The 19,833-nt window shown below is 51.2% G+C and overlaps 2 protein-coding genes across 2 annotated transcripts; one reads left to right on the forward strand and one right to left on the reverse strand.

Moving 5' to 3' along the window:
- Window positions 1–34: 34 nt before the first annotated feature.
- Window positions 35–7,173, forward strand: LOC132006187 (cytochrome P450 2A13-like). Its single transcript, XM_059383945.1, has 9 exons — window positions 35–251; window positions 528–690; window positions 1,445–1,594; window positions 1,830–1,990; window positions 3,031–3,207; window positions 3,682–3,823; window positions 4,230–4,417; window positions 5,084–5,225; window positions 5,754–7,173. The coding sequence occupies exons 1-9, from the start codon at window positions 72–74 to the stop codon at window positions 5,933–5,935; spliced, it is 1,485 nt and encodes a 494-aa protein (XP_059239928.1). The 5' UTR covers window positions 35–71; the 3' UTR covers window positions 5,936–7,173.
- Window positions 7,174–12,216: 5,043 nt separating this feature from the next.
- On the reverse strand, window positions 12,217–18,759 carry LOC132004910 (cytochrome P450 2A13). Its single transcript, XM_059381537.1, has 9 exons — window positions 18,542–18,759; window positions 18,102–18,264; window positions 17,198–17,347; window positions 16,802–16,962; window positions 15,585–15,761; window positions 14,969–15,110; window positions 14,375–14,562; window positions 13,567–13,708; window positions 12,217–13,038 (listed from the first exon to the last, which is right to left on the reverse strand). The coding sequence occupies exons 1-9, from the start codon at window positions 18,719–18,721 to the stop codon at window positions 12,857–12,859; spliced, it is 1,485 nt and encodes a 494-aa protein (XP_059237520.1). The 5' UTR covers window positions 18,722–18,759; the 3' UTR covers window positions 12,217–12,856.
- Between the last annotated feature and the right edge of the window lie 1,074 nt (window positions 18,760–19,833).

The raw sequence follows: 19,833 nt of genomic DNA on the forward strand, positions 1-19,833 counted from the left end.
CTTCTCTCCCAGGTCATATAAAGGCAAACCACCCCAGCCAGCACCATCTGACCGTCTCTCCCAGGGTCACCATGCTGGCCTCAGGGCTGCTCCTCGTGGCTTTGCTGGCCTGCCTCACCATCATGGTCTTGATGTCTGTCTGGAGGCAGAGGAAGCTCTGGGGGAAGCTCCCTCCGGGACCCACCCCATTGCCCTTCATTGGGAACTACCTGCAGCTGAACACAGAGCAGATGTACAACTCTTTCATGAAGGTGTCAGGACACGGGATGGGTGCAGTGGGGTGGGGCTGGGCGCTGGTCTGGTTGAGCTGGGACTGAATGGCAGGGGCTGAGCAAGGTTGGATCAGAGTCTTCAGGGAGTGGAAATCTGCGGGTTGGGCTGCAGGGTCCCAGACAAGAGAGAGCAGATCTTGGGATGTCCAGCCCCTTGAGTATCAGAACCTGGGGGCAAGGCATGCAGTAGGTGAGGGCTGGGCACAGGCTGGCTCCCAGTGGGGGCCACAGCCTCTAAGCCCCCACCTCCATCAGATCAGTGAGCGCTATGGCCCGGTGTTCACGGTCCACCTGGGACCCCGGCGCATTGTGGTGCTGTGTGGACACGAGGCAGTGAAGGAGGCTCTGGTAGACCAGGCTGAGGAGTTCAGCGGGCGAGGCGGGCAGGCCACCTTCGACCAGCTCTTCAAAGGCTATGGTGAGGAGCTCTGGGTGAGGGCTCGTGGCCAGGCACACCGGATGACCTCAGTTTCCCCACTGCTCTTCTCCTGACTCACCCACCCGAGCCTGTGGCTTACTTCTACCCCTATTCTCCTCTGTCCCTGTCCCTGGTTATTGTGGCCTCTCCTTTGCCTTCTGTAGCTTGGCTCAGGGTGTCTGCGACCCTGTTCCCCCTGCTTTTTGCCCCATCTCCCCATTCTCTCCCATGGATGCCTCTTCTTCCATCTTGGATCCCCAGTCCTCCGTACCCGTATCCTTGCCTCTAACTACTCTGCTTCTGACTTCCCCAAGCTTCTGTCTCCCTCTGTCTGCCTCTTTCTACTCTGTGTGAGAATCTCACCTTGTTTCTGTTCTCTCCAGACCTTCTCTGTTCTCGATCCATATTTTCCTCTTTCTCCAGCTCCGCCTTAGGATCCGTCATGTTTTTTATTGCCACTTCCCAGATCTCCACAGAGATCAAACTCCTCCTCCCCTCCTTCCCTCCCTCTCTGTTTATGTGTCTCCATCTCTCCATCTCTGTGGGCATCTAACTTGCCTCTCTCCTTCCGATTCTTTTCTTACAACCCGATCTCTATCTCTTTCAGTGTTTCTCTGACCCTGAGTTGTCATTTCTCCCTATCTCTCCGCCCCCAATCCATCCTCCTCCTCCGGCCATCCGGCCATCCGGTCTGCTCTGTCCACCTCTATCCCCGCCCCTCCCCGCCTCACCACACCCTATGATCCCTCCCCAGGTGTGGCATTCAGCAACGGGGAGCGCGCCAAGCAGCTCAGGCGCTTCTCCATCACCACGCTGCGGGACTTCGGTGTGGGCAAGCGGGGCATTGAGGAGCGCATCCAGGAGGAGGCAGGCTTCCTCATCGAGACCCTCCGGGGCACGCAGGGTGAGCCGGGCTGGGAGTGAGCGAGAAGGAGGGATACACCAGCACGAAGAAGGCTTTCTCCTCCAGGAAGGGGACTGGCTTGGGGGAAGGCATCAGGGTTCCAGGCTCTGGGTCTTGTGTCGGACATCTGGGTCCTCACTCCAGTGCCGTCCTCCAATCCTCAAGCTGGCATGAGACAGCCCAGTTGACGCTCCCCCAAATCCCTGTCTCTCCCCAACCCTATCTCATTCCCCAGGTGCCTTCATTGATCCCACCTTCTTCCTGAGCCGAACAGTGTCCAATGTCATCAGCTCCATTGTCTTTGGGGACCGCTTTGACTATGAGGACAAAGAGTTCCTGTCCCTGCTGCGTATGATGCTGGGAAGCTTCCAGTTCACAGCTACATCTACAGGGCAGGTAACCCGTCCCAGTCTCGCTCTAAAGCACCCCTACCACCACCCACAAATTGCTTTCCCATGTGGAAACAGGTGCCCTGAACCACCATCCTCCTCCTCTCCATCAAAACCACTCATAGACAGTGGAACACTTACATCAGAATACCCACTTTCCAAGGACACCTGGATATCTCCACAGATGCTCCCCCCACCCAAAAAATAAAAACCAGACCAAACAAACAACAGACAGAGCCTGCAGGGAAGATACATGTAATCTGCTCAGCCATACTGCCTGGACATGGGTTTCATCCCAACTGACCTACTGGTCCCTAGGAAGACAGTCCACCTCTTTGTATCTTAACACCTGAACAAGTGACCACCTCAGCCCACCTCCTAAATACAGGAGCCCCAGGTGCTATAAAATACAGCCCACCAAAATCATTAGGTGTCCCAAACCAGCCTACTGGGTACCTAGATAAGTGTCCCTACAGAGCCCCATGGAATACCTGAACATCTGGACAGGTGCCCCAACCAAGAAGACCCCTCCACATGTAAACACCTGGATGGATGTTTCCCCAAACACCCAAAGAATGTCCCCCAACCCAGCTGACTCCCTTACAGAAGTGCCCCCATCACCTCTGTGAACATCTAAAACAGGATCAGCTATTTCCCCCCACTTCAACACTTGCCCACCTGCCCCAACTGAATACCTCAACACCTATGTAGAAGAAAACAAGTCAACCCCTGAACAGGAGTCTCCCAATTCAACCGCATCAGAGTATCTGAACACCTACATGTGTTTTCCAATCCAGCCTCATCAGAACACCCGAAACCCAGATACACAGCCCAGTCCATCTCACCTACATTCTAGGACAGGGGCCCTCAAGCCTAACTCACTTGAAAACTTACCTATCTCCTCCCATCAAGCCCCATATGAGTCCTAAACACCTGGACAGCTGCCTTTAACCCACTTCCTTCCTTACCCTGAGAATGGTCCCGCTCCCAACAGGACCTGCCTGAGAACATCTATACTTCCTGGCCATTCTTCTCTCCTGTCCTCAGCTCTATGAGATGTTTTATTCAGTGATGAAACACCTGCCAGGGCCACAACAGCAGGCATTTAAGGAGCTTCAGGGTCTGGAGGATTTCATAGCCAAGAAGGTGGAGCAGAACCAACGCACCCTGGACCCCAACTCCCCGAGGGACTTCATCGACTCCTTCCTCATCCGCATGCGGGAGGTACAGCCCAGTGGCCAGTACGGCAGTCCCAGAGTCAGGCAGAGGGAAACCAGCTGGGATGGGGAGACCAGGGGCCCCTTCAGATCACCCCCTTCGTGACAGCCTCACAATCTCACGTGTGATACCCGGGCTGCTCCGTCTACCAGCGCTTGCCACGGGCAGGACCTGCGTGTGCACCATAAGACAACGCTTCCACACCGTGCACTCATCGTCAGTGTCCTTTTCCTTCTAAAGGGTCCTCCCTTAAAACAGTGACACCAGGCCTGATGTGTAAAGGGCAGGGAGGTAGCCAGGGAGAGAGTGTGGGAAGGGCATTTGGCCAGAGCCAGATGCCTAAACAAAGCCCTGGCAGAACTAGGCTCTCTCTTCCCACCCCCGGTCTGGACCTAAGAGAGGTGCGCCCAGATGGAGAGACCCAGGCAGGGCTCTGAGGGCTGAGGGGAGGGGGCCTGGCCTGAAGCCCTCTCCCTGCAGGAGCAGAACAACCCCAACACGGAGTTCTACATGAAAAACCTGGTGCTGACCACCCTGAACCTCTTCTTTGCGGGCACTGAGACGGTCAGCACAACCCTGCGATATGGCTTCCTGCTGCTCATGAAACATCCACACGTGGAGGGTAAGGCTGCGGGGACGGGGCCCTGGCCTGGTGGCCACACCCCACTTCCTCTGAGCCCACTGCAATGTCCCCACCCTTCCCAGATGCCTGGAACCTCACCCATACCCTGCCATCCAGATGCTAGGCGATATTCTGCTGACTGTTAATTGGGTTTCACTGGCTGTGAAATACCAAAATTGTGTGAACTGATGGGCAAATAGCTCCCGTGCTGAGCCAAATGTATGTGAGACCACATACAGGTTGAGACCGGGTGAATAAGACACTGTCCTCAACAATGTTTATGGCCAACGTCTGTCTTGAATGGTCTATGCCCATGTCACACATGGATGTACATATTTGGACTACCGTCACCACCCGGAGACCCCCAGATACCTAAACACTAAACACGTTCCCCCTCCTCCCACAGCCAAACTCCATGAGGAGATTGACCGGGTGATTGGCAAGAACCGTCAGCCCAAGTTTGAGGACAGGGCCAAGATGCCCTACACAGAGGCGGTGATCCACGAGATCCAAAGATTTGGAGACATGATCCCCATGGGCCTGGCCCGCAGAGTCACCAAGGACACCAAGTTTCGAGAGTTCTTCCTCCCCAAGGTACTTTCCTGTCCCTGCTATGGGGACCTCCAACCTGCTCCCTGGGGCCCAGCATCCCATCCCCCTTAGAAGCTTCCCAGCCGCTGTCCCACTGCCTCACTCAAACACTTCCTCAACCACCATGTCCCTTCAACCTTCCCACTCAGAGCTTCTTGACTCCAGTAGCTCTCCCAGAGCTCTTGCCACAGGGATTAATTATGAACCCCATGTCCCCAGAAGTCCTCTCTCAAAAGACATGACTTCATTTCTAGACCTCCTCCCTCAAGGACACGAGTCTCATGTCTCCCAAACATCCCGCCTAAGAGGCACAAACCCAGTGTCTTTAAAACCTCCTGTCTCTGGAAGCACGAACCCCCATGTCCTCTCCACCCCCACCGTGGGAGACATGAACTGCACATCCCCCACACGTTCTGTCCTAAGAGACACAGAACCTGTGTCCTTCAAACTTCCCTTCACACAAGACATAAGCCCCATGTCTGCATAGCTTCCTGTCTCCGACACAACAATCTCCTGTCTCCCAAAGCTCTTCCCTCCATGGACCCACACTCCCACGCCTCCCCTTCCTCATCACTTAGGACACCCCAATCGTCCCTCCAACCTCCATGCATTTTCAGCACACTGTGCCCCCACTCTGCCTTATCAAATACCCCCTCTCCTCCTCCCCAGGGCACCGAAGTGTTCCCCATGCTGGGCTCCGTGCTCAGGGACCCCAAGTTCTTCTCCAAGCCCCGAGACTTCCACCCAGAGCACTTCCTGGATGAGAATGGGCAGTTTAAGAAGAGTGATGCTTTTGTGCCCTTCTCCATTGGTAAGAGACCACTGTCTGCTGCTAAGCCACCGCTCCCACCAACAGGGCTGTCTTCTCCTCCGCTCCCCTCGCTAAGGAGCAGCCTGATGTCTTTCTCCAGCTTGGAAGTCCTTCCCGTGATCGACCTCAGCTGCAACCCCTATAATTACTTGAGCTTCAGCAAAAGGATAAGGATGATCACACCTGTCTCAGGGATGGGGGAAATCAAAGCCCTTAGTGAGTCAGAGATTTGTCCACCGTCATTTAAATTCTTTAGGTTCCTCAGTTGGAGGTGAGAGCCAGCAGCCAGATCAGAGTGTGCACCCTGAGGGAGGGGCGTCTAAACTTCCCATTGCTACAGCTAGCTCACCTCCATCCCATGCACAAGGGAAACTGATGCTCAGAGAGGATTAGAGAGGTCTCTGAAAGTCTCTCAGGCCAGGCTCTTCCAGCCCCTCATTCCTGGGAGAAAGCATATGGGGGAGGGTAGTGGGGCAAGGGGCAGTGAGAGCAGGTCTCACCTCCAGCCCTCTTCTTCTGTGTCTTCAGGAAAGCGCTACTGTTTTGGAGAAGGCCTGGCTAGAATGGAGCTCTTTCTCTTCCTCACCAACATCTTGCAGAACTTCCGCTTCAAGTCCCCGCAGCTGCCCCAAGACATCGACGTGTCCCCCAAGCTTGTGGGCTTAGCCACCATCCCACGAAGTTACACCCTGAGCTTCCAGCCTCGCTGAACAAAGGCAGCGAGAGCGCAGGGCTGGTTGGGGGAGCAAAGCTGAGGGAGGGACAGCGGCGTGGCTGTCGGGAGGGGCGTGGTTTGGGGGCGGGGCTAGCGGAAGGGAGGTGGGTTAGGGAAATAGGCGCCAAGAGGATGGGAGAGGAAGAGGACAGGAATGGACTCTGCCTGTTCACCTTGGTAGAGGTAGATCCTTCAGAGGTGGGATGAGAGAAGGGAAATTATTTCTTGAGCAAATATTCTCTGTCCTGTCCATGCTAAAGGCGTCAACTCGTTCACCTCGCCTAAGGCTCACAAACCGACGCAACAGGCAACGGTGTTTATGCCCATTTTGCAGGTGACAAATCTTAACCGATTCCCAAGGAATCTACAACGACGAAAAACCTCCTAATAACTGAATTTAGCAAGGTCACTAAACATACCCAAAGTTTTTGTTGTGTTGTTTTTTCCGTATGCTAGCAATGAACCCTAGGAAATCAAAATCAAGAACACAATACCATTTATAGTCACTCAGGAAAGCGACTTAGGTAACTATAAATCTACCAACACAGGCCCAGAACTTGTATGCTGAAAGCTTCCCACCACGGAAGAAAGAAGCAAATCACTTTTAAATAGACAACCTAAGGGTGCCTGGGTGGCTCAGTGAGTTAAAGCCTCTGCCTTCTGCTCAGGTCATGATTTCAGGGTCCTGGGATCGAGTCCCTCATTGGGCTCTCTGCTCAGCGGGGAGCCTGCTTCCTCCTCTCTCTCTCTGCCTGTCTCTCTGCCTACTTGTGATCTCTGACTGTCAAATAAATAAATAAAAATCTTTAAAAAAAAAAGTAAATAAATAAATAAACAGACAACCTAAATATCCATTGATTGATGAATGGATAAAGGAGATGTGATATATACATACAGAGGAATATTTTTCAGTCATAAAAGGAAAGGAAATCCTGCCAACACGGATGAACCTTGAGAATTTTATGTTAAGTGAAATTACCCAATCAGAGAAGAGCAAATAATGTATGAATCCACTTCTGGACGAATCTAAAATAGTCAAACCCATAGAAGCAGAGAGTAGAATGATGCTTGCCAGGGGCTAGAGGAAAGGGAAGAAGGGTGGGGGTTGCTATTCAATGTGTCTAGTTTCCACTATGGAAGCCGAGTGACTTCCTCTGTAATGGCATTTTCCCCTCTGGCTACTTTCAGGATTTTTCTCTGTATCGCCAGTTTAATCAATTTGATTGTGGTGTACCTTGGTGTAGTTTTCTTTTCTTTCTTTCTTTTTTTTTTTTTTAAGATTTTATTTATGTATTTGACAGATGGAGATCACAAGTAAACAGGGGTGGAGGGAAGCAGGCTCCCTGCTGAGCAAAGAGCCCCATGGGGGGCTCGATCCCAGGACCCTTAGATCATGACCTGAGTGGAAGGCAGAGGCTTAATCCACTGAGCCACTCAGGCGCCCCAGAGGTGTAGTTTTCTTGATATGCCTTGTGCTTGAGGCTTACAGTGAGTTTTCACACCTCCTGTTCCTATTGTGGTATAAATGGCAGAAATCCAAGCGTTCGGTTCTAGTAACTGTCCTCGGCATCCCTCAGCCAATATGTTGTTGGAGTCCACCTGTTTTGTTCCTTCTTAGTTTCTCCTTTTCCCAAATTCTCCTGTCACTTGTTTCTCCCTCCATCACATCCCATTCAGCTGGCACATCTAGATAATTGGGCTGTGCTGTCTCCTCCATGGCTTTGCATGAATACAGGTGGGAATCCCTACTCCAGGGGCTGTGGTGGACCTCCACTCCTCTAGCGTTTTCTGAGTCACTCTGTTTCAAATCCACCACTCTCCGGCCTAGCTCTTCTCTTGTCTGACCAGTTCCCCATTCTGGTTCTGTTCCCAGAGTCAGCTGCTCGGAGCTGAGTAACCAAACCACACCCTGAATGTGGTCTTGACCCTTCTACAGAATGCTATAGGAACAGGAGGTGTGAAATCGCACAGTCCTCGGGAGAAGACTGGAGGGGTGAGAGTGTATCTTTTCCCCCCAGGACACTCTCTGTGCCTAGAAGTAGAGGAGAAAGTTTGGGTAATAGGTGGGATAGAAGCTGGATTCAGAAAATGAGTTGGCAGATGTGGTGTTTTTTCTGCCCCAGCCTTTTGCAGGAATCTAGGTCCTTCTGGGTGTGAGTTCATTGAGGGTTGCAAGTTCCTAGAAGGGAATTCTGCTTCTTTCTCATGCTTGCCAGGGTGGGATTGGGTATTCTAGGAGCTGGACATGTTTGGGGACCAGCTGAAGTTCTGCTTTCCTCCCCATCCTTGCCCGGCTATCTTGCTACTCACTAAATCAGAAGACGGACTAAGGACTTGCACATGAACGAGTTTCCCAACTCGTTCGCACTGTTGTGCGACACAACACTATTGTGTCGCACTGTTGACTACTGTTGCGTCTCTGAGTTAGCTGACCTAAACTGAAAGTTCCACTAACTGATAGGCATTTCAGGACAGGACTAAGGTAACAGGGTCTCCTTAATGCGGTCCTGGACAATATGTCTTTGCCTGGGTTTATTTGTGTGACTCGGAATGAAGCTGTGACTCATGCTAGACTCAGACGAAAGATTATACCTTGTAACAGATCAGTTGTATGTCCCAACCAGGCTCTGGCCCCACAGATAGAGCACTCAGAAAAAGGACTATACCCTGTGACCTGGGGATCCTTTGGGTGGTCACTCATAAAAGAACCATCTCTAGGGAGCTAAAAAAAAAAAAAAAGAAAGAAAGAAAGAAAGAAAAGAAAAAAAAGAGGAGAGAAGAGGAAATAAGTCACTATAGGTGGCATGCAGAGGGCCACACTCCTAAGAGTGGACTGCTCTCCAGAACCTTTACTGGGTCCTGTGCTGCTGCTGCCTGGGCCTCAGTCACAGCAGGGGTCCTGATCCTCCAGGTTATAGGGAAAAACATTCAGTGCCCCCCTTGGCACAGCAAAGAGATTAATTCAAACCTGACTTAAGCATTATAAAGTAACCACTGCCGTGTTCTTTATCCTTTCATTCATCAATGGATATTTATTTATTTTATGTATTTATTTTTTAAAATAATTTATTTATTCATTTGAGAGGGAGAGACAGAGAGTGCATGAGCAGGGGGAGCAGCAGAGGCAGAGGGAGAAGCAGCCTCCCCGCTGAACAGGGAGCCCAACATGGGGCTTGATCCCAGGACCCTGAGATTGTGACCCGAGTGGAAAGCAGACGCTTAACCCTCTGAGCCACCCAGGCGCCCTGGTAGTTCTATTGTTAATATTTTGAGGAACAACCATTCTGTTTCCCACCATGGCAGTAAGTTGGTAATTTACCAATTTACATTCACATCAGTGGTTGCCGCTTCCTGGCAGTGCACCAGAGGAGAATGAGGTACAAACAAGTCAGCTGAAAGAGAGAGGAAGCAGGGGACGAGAGTAGAGAAGACTGTCGCCCTGAACAACTCCTCATTCTCATATTTACTGGATATTAGACAGTAATTTAAAAAGGAGCCAAAGAAGACTGCACATTAACCATATCCCTTGTAGATAAACAAGAAGGAATATGAGTTAGACACTGTTTATAAGTTTTATAGATAAGCAAGAAGAGAGGCAGGATATGCCTGGTCAAGCAGTATAGAATTTATAGTTGAGCAAGCACATCCAAAGGGATCATCTAATTAGCCATGGGCGATCTCTGGCGCTGTTCCTCGCTGAACCAGCCAAGCGTTCCCAGCTGCTCGACTTCAAGGACGTATATTGTCCTCTCCCCCAGAGGCCTGTTGCTAGTACATGTTTTTCTTAATGCTATATTTAAGCATGTTTGTGGGACTGGTATGATTTCTTATAAGTTATACTTTAAGTAACACATTGTTCTGAGGGACGATTACAAATGGTGCACAAGTGTTCCAACCCACATCATGACCAGTATTTGTTATCTCTTTTCTCTATGATATCTGTAAGGTATGAAATTATATCTCATTGTGGTTTGGGTTTGTATTTCTCTTATGAATAGGGATAATGAGGGGCGCCTGGGTGGCTCAGTGGGTTAAGCCTCTGCCTTTGGCTCAGGTCATGATCCTGGGATCGAGCCCTGCATTGGGCTCTGATCAGTGGGGAGCCTTCTTCCCCCTCTCTATCTGCCTGCTTCTCTGTCTATTTGTGATCTCTCTCTCAAATAAATAAATCTTTTTAAAAATAAATAGGTATATTGAGCACCTTTTCATATATCTGGTGGCAATTTGTATGTCTTTTTAATTTTTTTTTAGGTAAGCTCCACACCCAGCATGGAGCCTCACATGGGACTTGAACTCACAACCCTGAGATCAAGACCTAAGGTGAGATCAAGAGTCAGATGCTTAACTGACTGAGCCACCCAGGTGTCCTGGTATGTCTTTTTTTGAATAATGTCTATTCATGTCCTCTGTCCAATTTATTTTGAAAGATTTTATTTATTTATTTGACAGACAGAGATCACAAGTAGGCAGAGAGGCAGGCAGAGAGAGAGGGAGAGGCAGGCCCCCCGCTGAACAGAGAGCCCGACGCAGGGCTCTATCCCAGGACTCTGGGACCACAACCCAAGCCAAAGGCAGAGGCTTAACCCACTGAGCCACCCAGGCACCCCCTCTGTCCAATTTTTAATCTGGTGGGTATTTTTTTGATTTGGGTGTTTTGGGTTTTTTGCAGGTTTTTTTACTATTGAGTTGTGAGAGAGGCTGAATGACATTCCCTGGTGAGTTGTGTGTGTGTGTGTGTGTGTGTGTGTCACATTTTCTTTATCCATTCACTGAATTATAAAGCAAAAATGTACAAGTGGGAACACATCACTGAAAAATTTCTCCACTACAAATGAATAATCAACAAAATGAAAAGCAACCTTCAAAATGGGAGAAAATATGTGCAAACCGCTTATCTGATAAACAGTTAATATCCAAATTATTTCCCCCACTTCAGGATCCGTGATCGTGCATTATATTTAGTTGTAATGTCTTTCGTCTTCTTTAACCTGGAATAGACTCTCAGCTTTTGTCTCTCTTGACCTTGATATTTTCAATAGCAGAGAATAATTATTTTGGAAATTGTTCAGACTTCAATTTGGAGTTGCTTGATGTTATCTTATGCATTTCTTCCAGCACAATTTTTAACCCTTTGGAAAGCAAAGCCTTTTTCTTTTTTTTTTTTTTTTAAGATTTTATTTATTGGGGCACCTGGGTGGCTCAGTGGGTTAAGCCGCTGCCTTCAGCTCAGGTCATGATCTCAGGGTCCTGGGATCGAGTCCCACATCGGGCTCTCTGCTCAGCAGGGAGCCTGCTTCCCTTCCTCTCTCTCTGCCTGCCTCTCCGTCTACTTGTGATTTCTCTCTGTCAAATAAATAAATAAAATCTTTAAAAAAAAGATTTTATTTATTTATTTGACAGAGAGAGATGACAAGTAGGCAGAGAGTTAGGCAGAGAGAGAAGGGGAAGCAGGCTCCCTGCTGAGCAGAGAGCCCGATGGGGGGCTCGATGCGGGGCTCCATCCCAGGACACTGAGATCATGACCTGAGCTGAAGGCAGCGGCTTAATCCACTGAGCCACCCAGGCACCCCAAGCAAAGCCTTTTTCAATAGACACTTAACATGGCATCATACCAAAGTCTAACTTTTGTCTTCCATAAACTCTGCAGAAGTGAGCTTTGGAGAAATTCCTTGCAATTTCCAGTGTCTGTTGTCTCAGTTTCATGAGGCCATATAGTCAAACCTTTACATACAGAATTACTAAATGCCACATGACAGGGTACCTGGGTGGCAAACTTGGTTGAGATTCTTACTTTTGGTTTTGAGTCCTGGTCTCAGGGTCAGGCTCTGTGCTCAACATGGAGTCTGCTTCAGCTTCTTTGCTCATTCTTTTTCTTTCTCTCTCTCTCCCAAATAAATAAATAAAATCTTAAAAAAAAAAAAAAAAAGACTCCCTCCCGCTCCCACTGAGCACTCTCTCCCTCTCTCTCTAATAAATAAATCTTTTTTAAAAAGACATAAGAGTACATCTTAGATCATCTGCAGCTAATATTTTTGCCCTGTAATCTGCCTACAGACTTGGCTCACCTTGAAAAAAAAAAAAAATCCGGGTGCCTGGATGGCTCAGTAGTTAAGTGTCTGCCTTCTGCTCAGGTCCTGATCCCAGGGTCCTGGGATCACTTTCCGCATAAGGCTCCCTGCTCAGTGGGGAGTCTGCTTCTTCCTCTCCCTCTGCCCCTTCCCCCTGCTTGTGCTCATATTCTCTCTCTCTCTTTCTCTCTCAAATAAATAAATGAGGTCTTTAAAATATATTTTATTTATTTCATCAGCCTTCTGTAGTTTTCACCGTACAGCCTTGGTACATGTGTTGTCAGATTTATACTTAAGTATTTTGTTTTTTTCAGTGACTAAAGTATTATTGTGTTTTTAATTTTGATTACCTAAAATATATAGGAAAACAACAACAGAAAAAGACATTTGTATGTTCAGTGACCTTACTGAATTCATTTATTAGGAGGACATTTTTTGTTCTTGTTGTAGATTCCGTGGGAATCAGTTAAGTTTTGTCACCTGTAAGATGGGCATGAGCACTGTTCCCTGGCACATAGGTTTGTGACGCTCTTAGCACAGAGCTGACGCAGAATTCGATACAATAAATAATAAGGTTGTTGTTGTTGTTGTTATTGTTATTATTATTATTATTATTATTAACAGTATAGTGTAAGGTTCTTCATTTTATCCCACCTCTTAAGGCTCTGCCTCTAGCAAGGTGAACAGAAAAAACCCCATTGCTCTCCCATTCACCTTGCCCTTCCTTCCCTAAGCCACCTCCCTCCTACTAGCCCCGCCCCATCATTAACCCCGCCCCCATCCTTAGCCCTACCCCACCCTCCCTCTACATTGCTCTTCCCCCAGCCCTGCCCTAGCACAGCCCTCTTTCAGCGGGGCTGGAAGCTCATGGTGTAACTTCGTGGGATGGTAGCAAAGCCCACGTGTTTGGGGGACACGTCGATGTCTTGGGGCAGCTGCGGGGACTTGAAGCGGAAGTTCTGCAAGATGTTGGTGAGGAAGAGAAAGAGCTCCATTCTAGCCAGGCCTTCTCCAAAACAGTAGCGCTTTCCTGAAGACACAGAAGAAGAGGGCTGGAGGTGAGACCTGCTCTCACTGCCCCTTGCCCCACTACCCTCCCCCATATGCTTTCTCCCAGGAATGAGGGGCTGGAAGAGCCTGGCCTGAGAGACTTTCAGAGACCTCTCTAATCCTCTCTGAGCATCAGTTTCCCTTGTGCATGGGATGGAGGTGAGCTAGCTGTAGCAATGGGAAGTTTAGACGCCCCTCCCTCAGGGTGCACACTCTGATCTGGCTGCTGGCTCTCACCTCCAACTGAGGAACCTAAAGAATTTAAATGACGGTGGACAAATCTCTGACTCACTAAGGGCTTTGATTTCCCCCATCCCTGAGACAGGTGTGATCATCCTTATCCTTTTGCTGAAGCTCAAGTAATTATAGGGGTTGCAGCTGAGGTCGATCACGGGAAGGACTTCCAAGCTGGAGAAAGACATCAGGCTGCTCCTTAGCGAGGGGAGCGGAGGAGAAGACAGCCCTGTTGGTGGGAGCGGTGGCTTAGCAGCAGACAGTGGTCTCTTACCAATGGAGAAGGGCACAAAAGCATCACTCTTCTTAAACTGCCCATTCTCATCCAGGAAGTGCTCTGGGTGGAAGTCTCGGGGCTTGGAGAAGAACTTGGGGTCCCTGAGCACGGAGCCCAGCATGGGGAACACTTCGGTGCCCTGGGGAGGAGGAGAGGGGGTATTTGATAAGGCAGAGTGGGGGCACAGTGTGCTGAAAATGCATGGAGGTTGGAGGGACGATTGGGGTGTCCTAAGTGATGAGGAAGGGGAGGCGTGGGAGTGTGGGTCCATGGAGGGAAGAGCTTTGGGAGACAGGAGATTGTTGTGTCGGAGACAGGAAGCTATGCAGACATGGGGCTTATGTCTTGTGTGAAGGGAAGTTTGAAGGACACAGGTTCTGTGTCTCTTAGGACAGAACGTGTGGGGGATGTGCAGTTCATGTCTCCCACGGTGGGGGTGGAGAGGACATGGGGGTTCGTGCTTCCAGAGACAGGAGGTTTTAAAGACACTGGGTTTGTGCCTCTTAGGCGGGATGTTTGGGAGACATGAGACTCGTGTCCTTGAGGGAGGAGGTCTAGAAATGAAGTCATGTCTTTTGAGAGAGGACTTCTGGGGACATGGGGTTCATAATTAATCCCTGTGGCAAGAGCTCTGGGAGAGCTACTGGAGTCAAGAAGCTCTGAGTGGGAAGGTTGAAGGGACATGGTGGTTGAGGAAGTGTTTGAGTGAGGCAGTGGGACAGCGGCTGGGAAGCTTCTAAGGGGGATGGGATGCTGGGCCCCAGGGAGCAGGTTGGAGGTCCCCATAGCAGGGACAGGAAAGTACCTTGGGGAGGAAGAACTCTCGAAACTTGGTGTCCTTGGTGACTCTGCGGGCCAGGCCCATGGGGATCATGTCTCCAAATCTTTGGATCTCGTGGATCACCGCCTCTGTGTAGGGCATCTTGGCCCTGTCCTCAAACTTGGGCTGACGGTTCTTGCCAATCACCCGGTCAATCTCCTCATGGAGTTTGGCTGTGGGAGGAGGGGGAACGTGTTTAGTGTTTAGGTATCTGGGGGTCTCCGGGTGGTGACGGTAGTCCAAATATGTACATCCATGTGTGACATGGGCATAGACCATTCAAGACAGACGTTGGCCATAAACATTGTTGAGGACAGTGTCTTATTCACCCGGTCTCAACCTGTATGTGGTCTCACATACATTTGGCTCAGCACGGGAGCTATTTGCCCATCAGTTCACACAATTTTGGTATTTCACAGCCAGTGAAACCCAATTAACAGTCAGCAGAATATCGCCTAGCATCTGGATGGCAGGGTATGGGTGAGGTTCCAGGCATCTGGGAAGGGTGGGGACATTGCAGTGGGCTCAGAGGAAGTGGGGTGTGGCCACCAGGCCAGGGCCCCGTCCCCGCAGCCTTACCCTCCACGTGTGGATGTTTCATGAGCAGCAGGAAGCCATATCGCAGGGTTGTGCTGACCGTCTCAGTGCCCGCAAAGAAGAGGTTCAGGGTGGTCAGCACCAGGTTTTTCATGTAGAACTCCGTGTTGGGGTTGTTCTGCTCCTGCAGGGAGAGGGCTTCAGGCCAGGCCCCCTCCCCTCAGCCCTCAGAGCCCTGCCTGGGTCTCTCCATCTGGGCGCACCTCTCTTAGGTCCAGACCGGGGGTGGGAAGAGAGAGCCTAGTTCTGCCAGGGCTTTGTTTAGGCATCTGGCTCTGGCCAAATGCCCTTCCCACACTCTCTCCCTGGCTACCTCCCTGCCCTTTACACATCAGGCCTGGTGTCACTGTTTTAAGGGAGGACCCTTTAGAAGGAAAAGGACACTGACGATGAGTGCACGGTGTGGAAGCGTTGTCTTATGGTGCACACGCAGGTCCTGCCCGTGGCAAGCGCTGGTAGACGGAGCAGCCCGGGTATCACACGTGAGATTGTGAGGCTGTCACGAAGGGGGTGATCTGAAGGGGCCCCTGGTCTCCCCATCCCAGCTGGTTTCCCTCTGCCTGACTCTGGGACTGCCGTACTGGCCACTGGGCTGTACCTCCCGCATGCGGATGAGGAAGGAGTCGATGAAGTCCCTCGGGGAGTTGGGGTCCAGGGTGCGTTGGTTCTGCTCCACCTTCTTGGCTATGAAATCCTCCAGACCCTGAAGCTCCTTAAATGCCTGCTGTTGTGGCCCTGGCAGGTGTTTCATCACTGAATAAAACATCTCATAGAGCTGAGGACAGGAGAGAAGAATGGCCAGGAAGTATAGATGTTCTCAGGCAGGTCCTGTTGGGAGCGGGACCATTCTCAGGGTAAGGAAGGAAGTGGGTTAAAGGCAGCTGTCCAGGTGTTTAGGACTCATATGGGGCTTGATGGGAGGAGATAGGTAAGTTTTCAAGTGAGTTAGGCTTGAGGGCCCCTGTCCTAGAATGTAGGTGAGATGGACTGGGCTGTGTATCTGGGTTTCGGGTGTTCTGATGAGGCTGGATTGGAAAACACATGTAGGTGTTCAGATACTCTGATGCGGTTGAATTGGGAGACTCCTGTTCAGGGGTTGACTTGTTTTCTTCTACATAGGTGTTGAGGTATTCAGTTGGGGCAGGTGGGCAAGTGTTGAAGTGGGGGGAAATAGCTGATCCTGTTTTAGATGTTCACAGAGGTGATGGGGGCACTTCTGTAAGGGAGTCAGCTGGGTTGGGGGACATTCTTTGGGTGTTTGGGGAAACATCCATCCAGGTGTTTACATGTGGAGGGGTCTTCTTGGTTGGGGCACCTGTCCAGATGTTCAGGTATTCCATGGGGCTCTGTAGGGACACTTATCTAGGTACCCAGTAGGCTGGTTTGGGACACCTAATGATTTTGGTGGGCTGTATTTTATAGCACCTGGGGCTCCTGTATTTAGGAGGTGGGCTGAGGTGGTCACTTGTTCAGGTGTTAAGATACAAAGAGGTGGACTGTCTTCCTAGGGACCAGTAGGTCAGTTGGGATGAAACCCATGTCCAGGCAGTATGGCTGAGCAGATTACATGTATCTTCCCTGCAGGCTCTGTCTGTTGTTTGTTTGGTCTGGTTTTTATTTTTTGGGTGGGGGGAGCATCTGTGGAGATATCCAGGTGTCCTTGGAAAGTGGGTATTCTGATGTAAGTGTTCCACTGTCTATGAGTGGTTTTGATGGAGAGGAGGAGGATGGTGGTTCAGGGCACCTGTTTCCACATGGGAAAGCAATTTGTGGGTGGTGGTAGGGGTGCTTTAGAGCGAGACTGGGACGGGTTACCTGCCCTGTAGATGTAGCTGTGAACTGGAAGCTTCCCAGCATCATACGCAGCAGGGACAGGAACTCTTTGTCCTCATAGTCAAAGCGGTCCCCAAAGACAATGGAGCTGATGACATTGGACACTGTTCGGCTCAGGAAGAAGGTGGGATCAATGAAGGCACCTGGGGAATGAGATAGGGTTGGGGAGAGACAGGGATTTGGGGGAGCGTCAACTGGGCTGTCTCATGCCAGCTTGAGGATTGGAGGACGGCACTGGAGTGAGGACCCAGATGTCCGACACAAGACCCAGAGCCTGGAACCCTGATGCCTTCCCCCAAGCCAGTCCCCTTCCTGGAGGAGAAAGCCTTCTTCGTGCTGGTGTATCCCTCCTTCTCGCTCACTCCCAGCCCGGCTCACCCTGCGTGCCCCGGAGGGTCTCGATGAGGAAGCCTGCCTCCTCCTGGATGCGCTCCTCAATGCCCCGCTTGCCCACACCGAAGTCCCGCAGCGTGGTGATGGAGAAGCGCCTGAGCTGCTTGGCGCGCTCCCCGTTGCTGAATGCCACACCTGGGGAGGGATCATAGGGTGTGGTGAGGCGGGGAGGGGCGGGGATAGAGGTGGACAGAGCAGACCGGATGGCCGGATGGCCGGAGGAGGAGGATGGATTGGGGGCGGAGAGATAGGGAGAAATGACAACTCAGGGTCAGAGAAACACTGAAAGAGATAGAGATCGGGTTGTAAGAAAAGAATCGGAAGGAGAGAGGCAAGTTAGATGCCCACAGAGATGGAGAGATGGAGACACATAAACAGAGAGGGAGGGAAGGAGGGGAGGAGGAGTTTGATCTCTGTGGAGATCTGGGAAGTGGCAATAAAAAACATGACGGATCCTAAGGCGGAGCTGGAGAAAGAGGAAAATATGGATCGAGAACAGAGAAGGTCTGGAGAGAACAGAAACAAGGTGAGATTCTCACACAGAGTAGAAAGAGGCAGACAGAGGGAGACAGAAGCTTGGGGAAGTCAGAAGCAGAGTAGTTAGAGGCAAGGATACGGGTACGGAGGACTGGGGATCCAAGATGGAAGAAGAGGCATCCATGGGAGAGAATGGGGAGATGGGGCAAAAAGCAGGGGGAACAGGGTCGCAGACACCCTGAGCCAAGCTACAGAAGGCAAAGGAGAGGCCACAATAACCAGGGACAGGGGCAGAGGAGAACAGGGGTAGAAGTCAGCCACAGGCTTGGGTGGGTGAGTCAGGAGAAGAGCAGTGGGGAAACTGAGGCCATCAGGTGTGCCTGGCCACGAGCCCTCACCCAGAGCTCCTCACCATAGCCTTTGAAGAGCCAGTCGAAGGTGGCCTGCTCGCCTCGCCCGCTGAACTCCTCAGCCTGGTCTACCAGAGCCTCCTTCACCGCCTCGTGTCCACACAGCACCACGATGCGCCGGGGTCCCAGGTGGACCGTGAACACCGGGCCATAGCGCTCACTGATCTGATGGAGGTGGGGGCTTAGAGGCTGCGGCCCCCACTGGGAGCCGGCCTGTGCCCAGCCCTCACCTACTGCATGCCTTGCCCCCAGGTTCTGATACTCAAGGGGCTGGACATCCCAAGATCTGCTCTCTCTTGTCTGGGACCCAGCAACCCAACCTGTAGATTTCCACTCTCTGAAGACTCTGGTCCAACCTTGTCCAGCCCCTGCCATTCAGTCCCAGCTCAACCAGGCCAGCGCCCAGCCCGAACCCCACTGCACCCATCCCGTGTCCTGACACCTTCATGAGAGAGTTGTACATCTGCTCTGTGTTCAGCTGCAGGTAGTTCCCGATGAAGGGCAATGGGGTGGGTCCCGGAGGGAGCTTCCCCCAGAGCTTCCTCTGCCTCCAGACAGACATCAAGACCATGATGGTGAGGCAGGCCAGCAAAGCCACGAGGAGCAGCCCTGAGGCCAGCATGGTGACCCTGGGAGAGACGGTCAGATGGTGCTGGCTGGGGTGGTTTGCCTTTATATGACCTGAGAGAAAGGCGGAGTTTGGGACTCATTATATAATTGTACCATTTCACTCCCCAGATAACCCTCCCCGCCCCAACCCTGGGCTTACTGCTGAGCTTGGCACACAGCCAGTGAGGCAGGAGGCGGGGACCCCAGGAGGATTAATAAGGAGTAGGGCCCCAGGACAGAGAGTGTTGGCCCTCGGGAGGGACCACCCCAGGGCTGCAGAACTGATTGAAGCAGTAGACAAATTCCAGAACTGAAGAGTTTAGAATTCTTATACATGGAGCACCCCCGTGCTTTGGATTTTCGGACTCAGAGTGAGAAGGGACCCTAGCATTGCAAATTTTGAGGTCTCTAGAAAAGAGATCTGGGTTTAAGAGTGTTGGAATGCGGAGCACTGGGGTAGCTCAGTTGGTTAAGCATCTGCCTCTTGGTTTAACTCAGGTCATGATCTCAGGGGTTGTGAGATAAGCCCAGTGTGAGGCTCGGGGCTGGGCTGGATGGTGAACCTCCTTAAGATTCTCTCTCTCCCTCTGCCCTCTGGCCCCTCTTCCTCTCCACCCCTCCCCTCACTGCCAGGCAATCCCTCATTCTCTCTCTCAAAAAAAAAAAAAAGAAAGTCTTGGAAGAGGAAATCCCAGGGAGTGGACTTGAGGGTCCTGGGGTGAGGGAGGACCCCTAGCTGTGATGCGGGGTTCCCAGAAGAAGTATGCAGGACTCCAGCAGGATCAAAGGGTCAGCACCTCCCCCAGGCTTTGACCTACCTTTGCTTTGGGCAAAGGTATCCCAGAATCCCCACGGGGACCTGAAAGCAAGGTCAGGATCGGTGTCACTGCCCCTTCTGTGGTTGGGAAAGGGGTAGAAGTGCAGAGCCACATTTAAGGGGAACCTTTCTTAGGAAAGAAGGGTAACTTGTGGTCTCCATGCCAGAGGCCCTGGGCAGGACTTGGAAACAGTAAGGACATCCACCCATATGGTGCCAAGAAGTCCCGACTGTCTCAAGGGCTGTAACTGACAGAGAGCCTCGCCAGTCCTACCCAGACCCCTGGGGGAGCTTACTAGCTTCACTAT

The sequence above is a fragment of the Mustela nigripes genome, chromosome 17 (genome assembly GCF_022355385.1).
Source record: "Mustela nigripes isolate SB6536 chromosome 17, MUSNIG.SB6536, whole genome shotgun sequence".
In the NCBI taxonomy this organism is placed as follows: Eukaryota; Metazoa; Chordata; class Mammalia; order Carnivora; family Mustelidae; genus Mustela; species Mustela nigripes.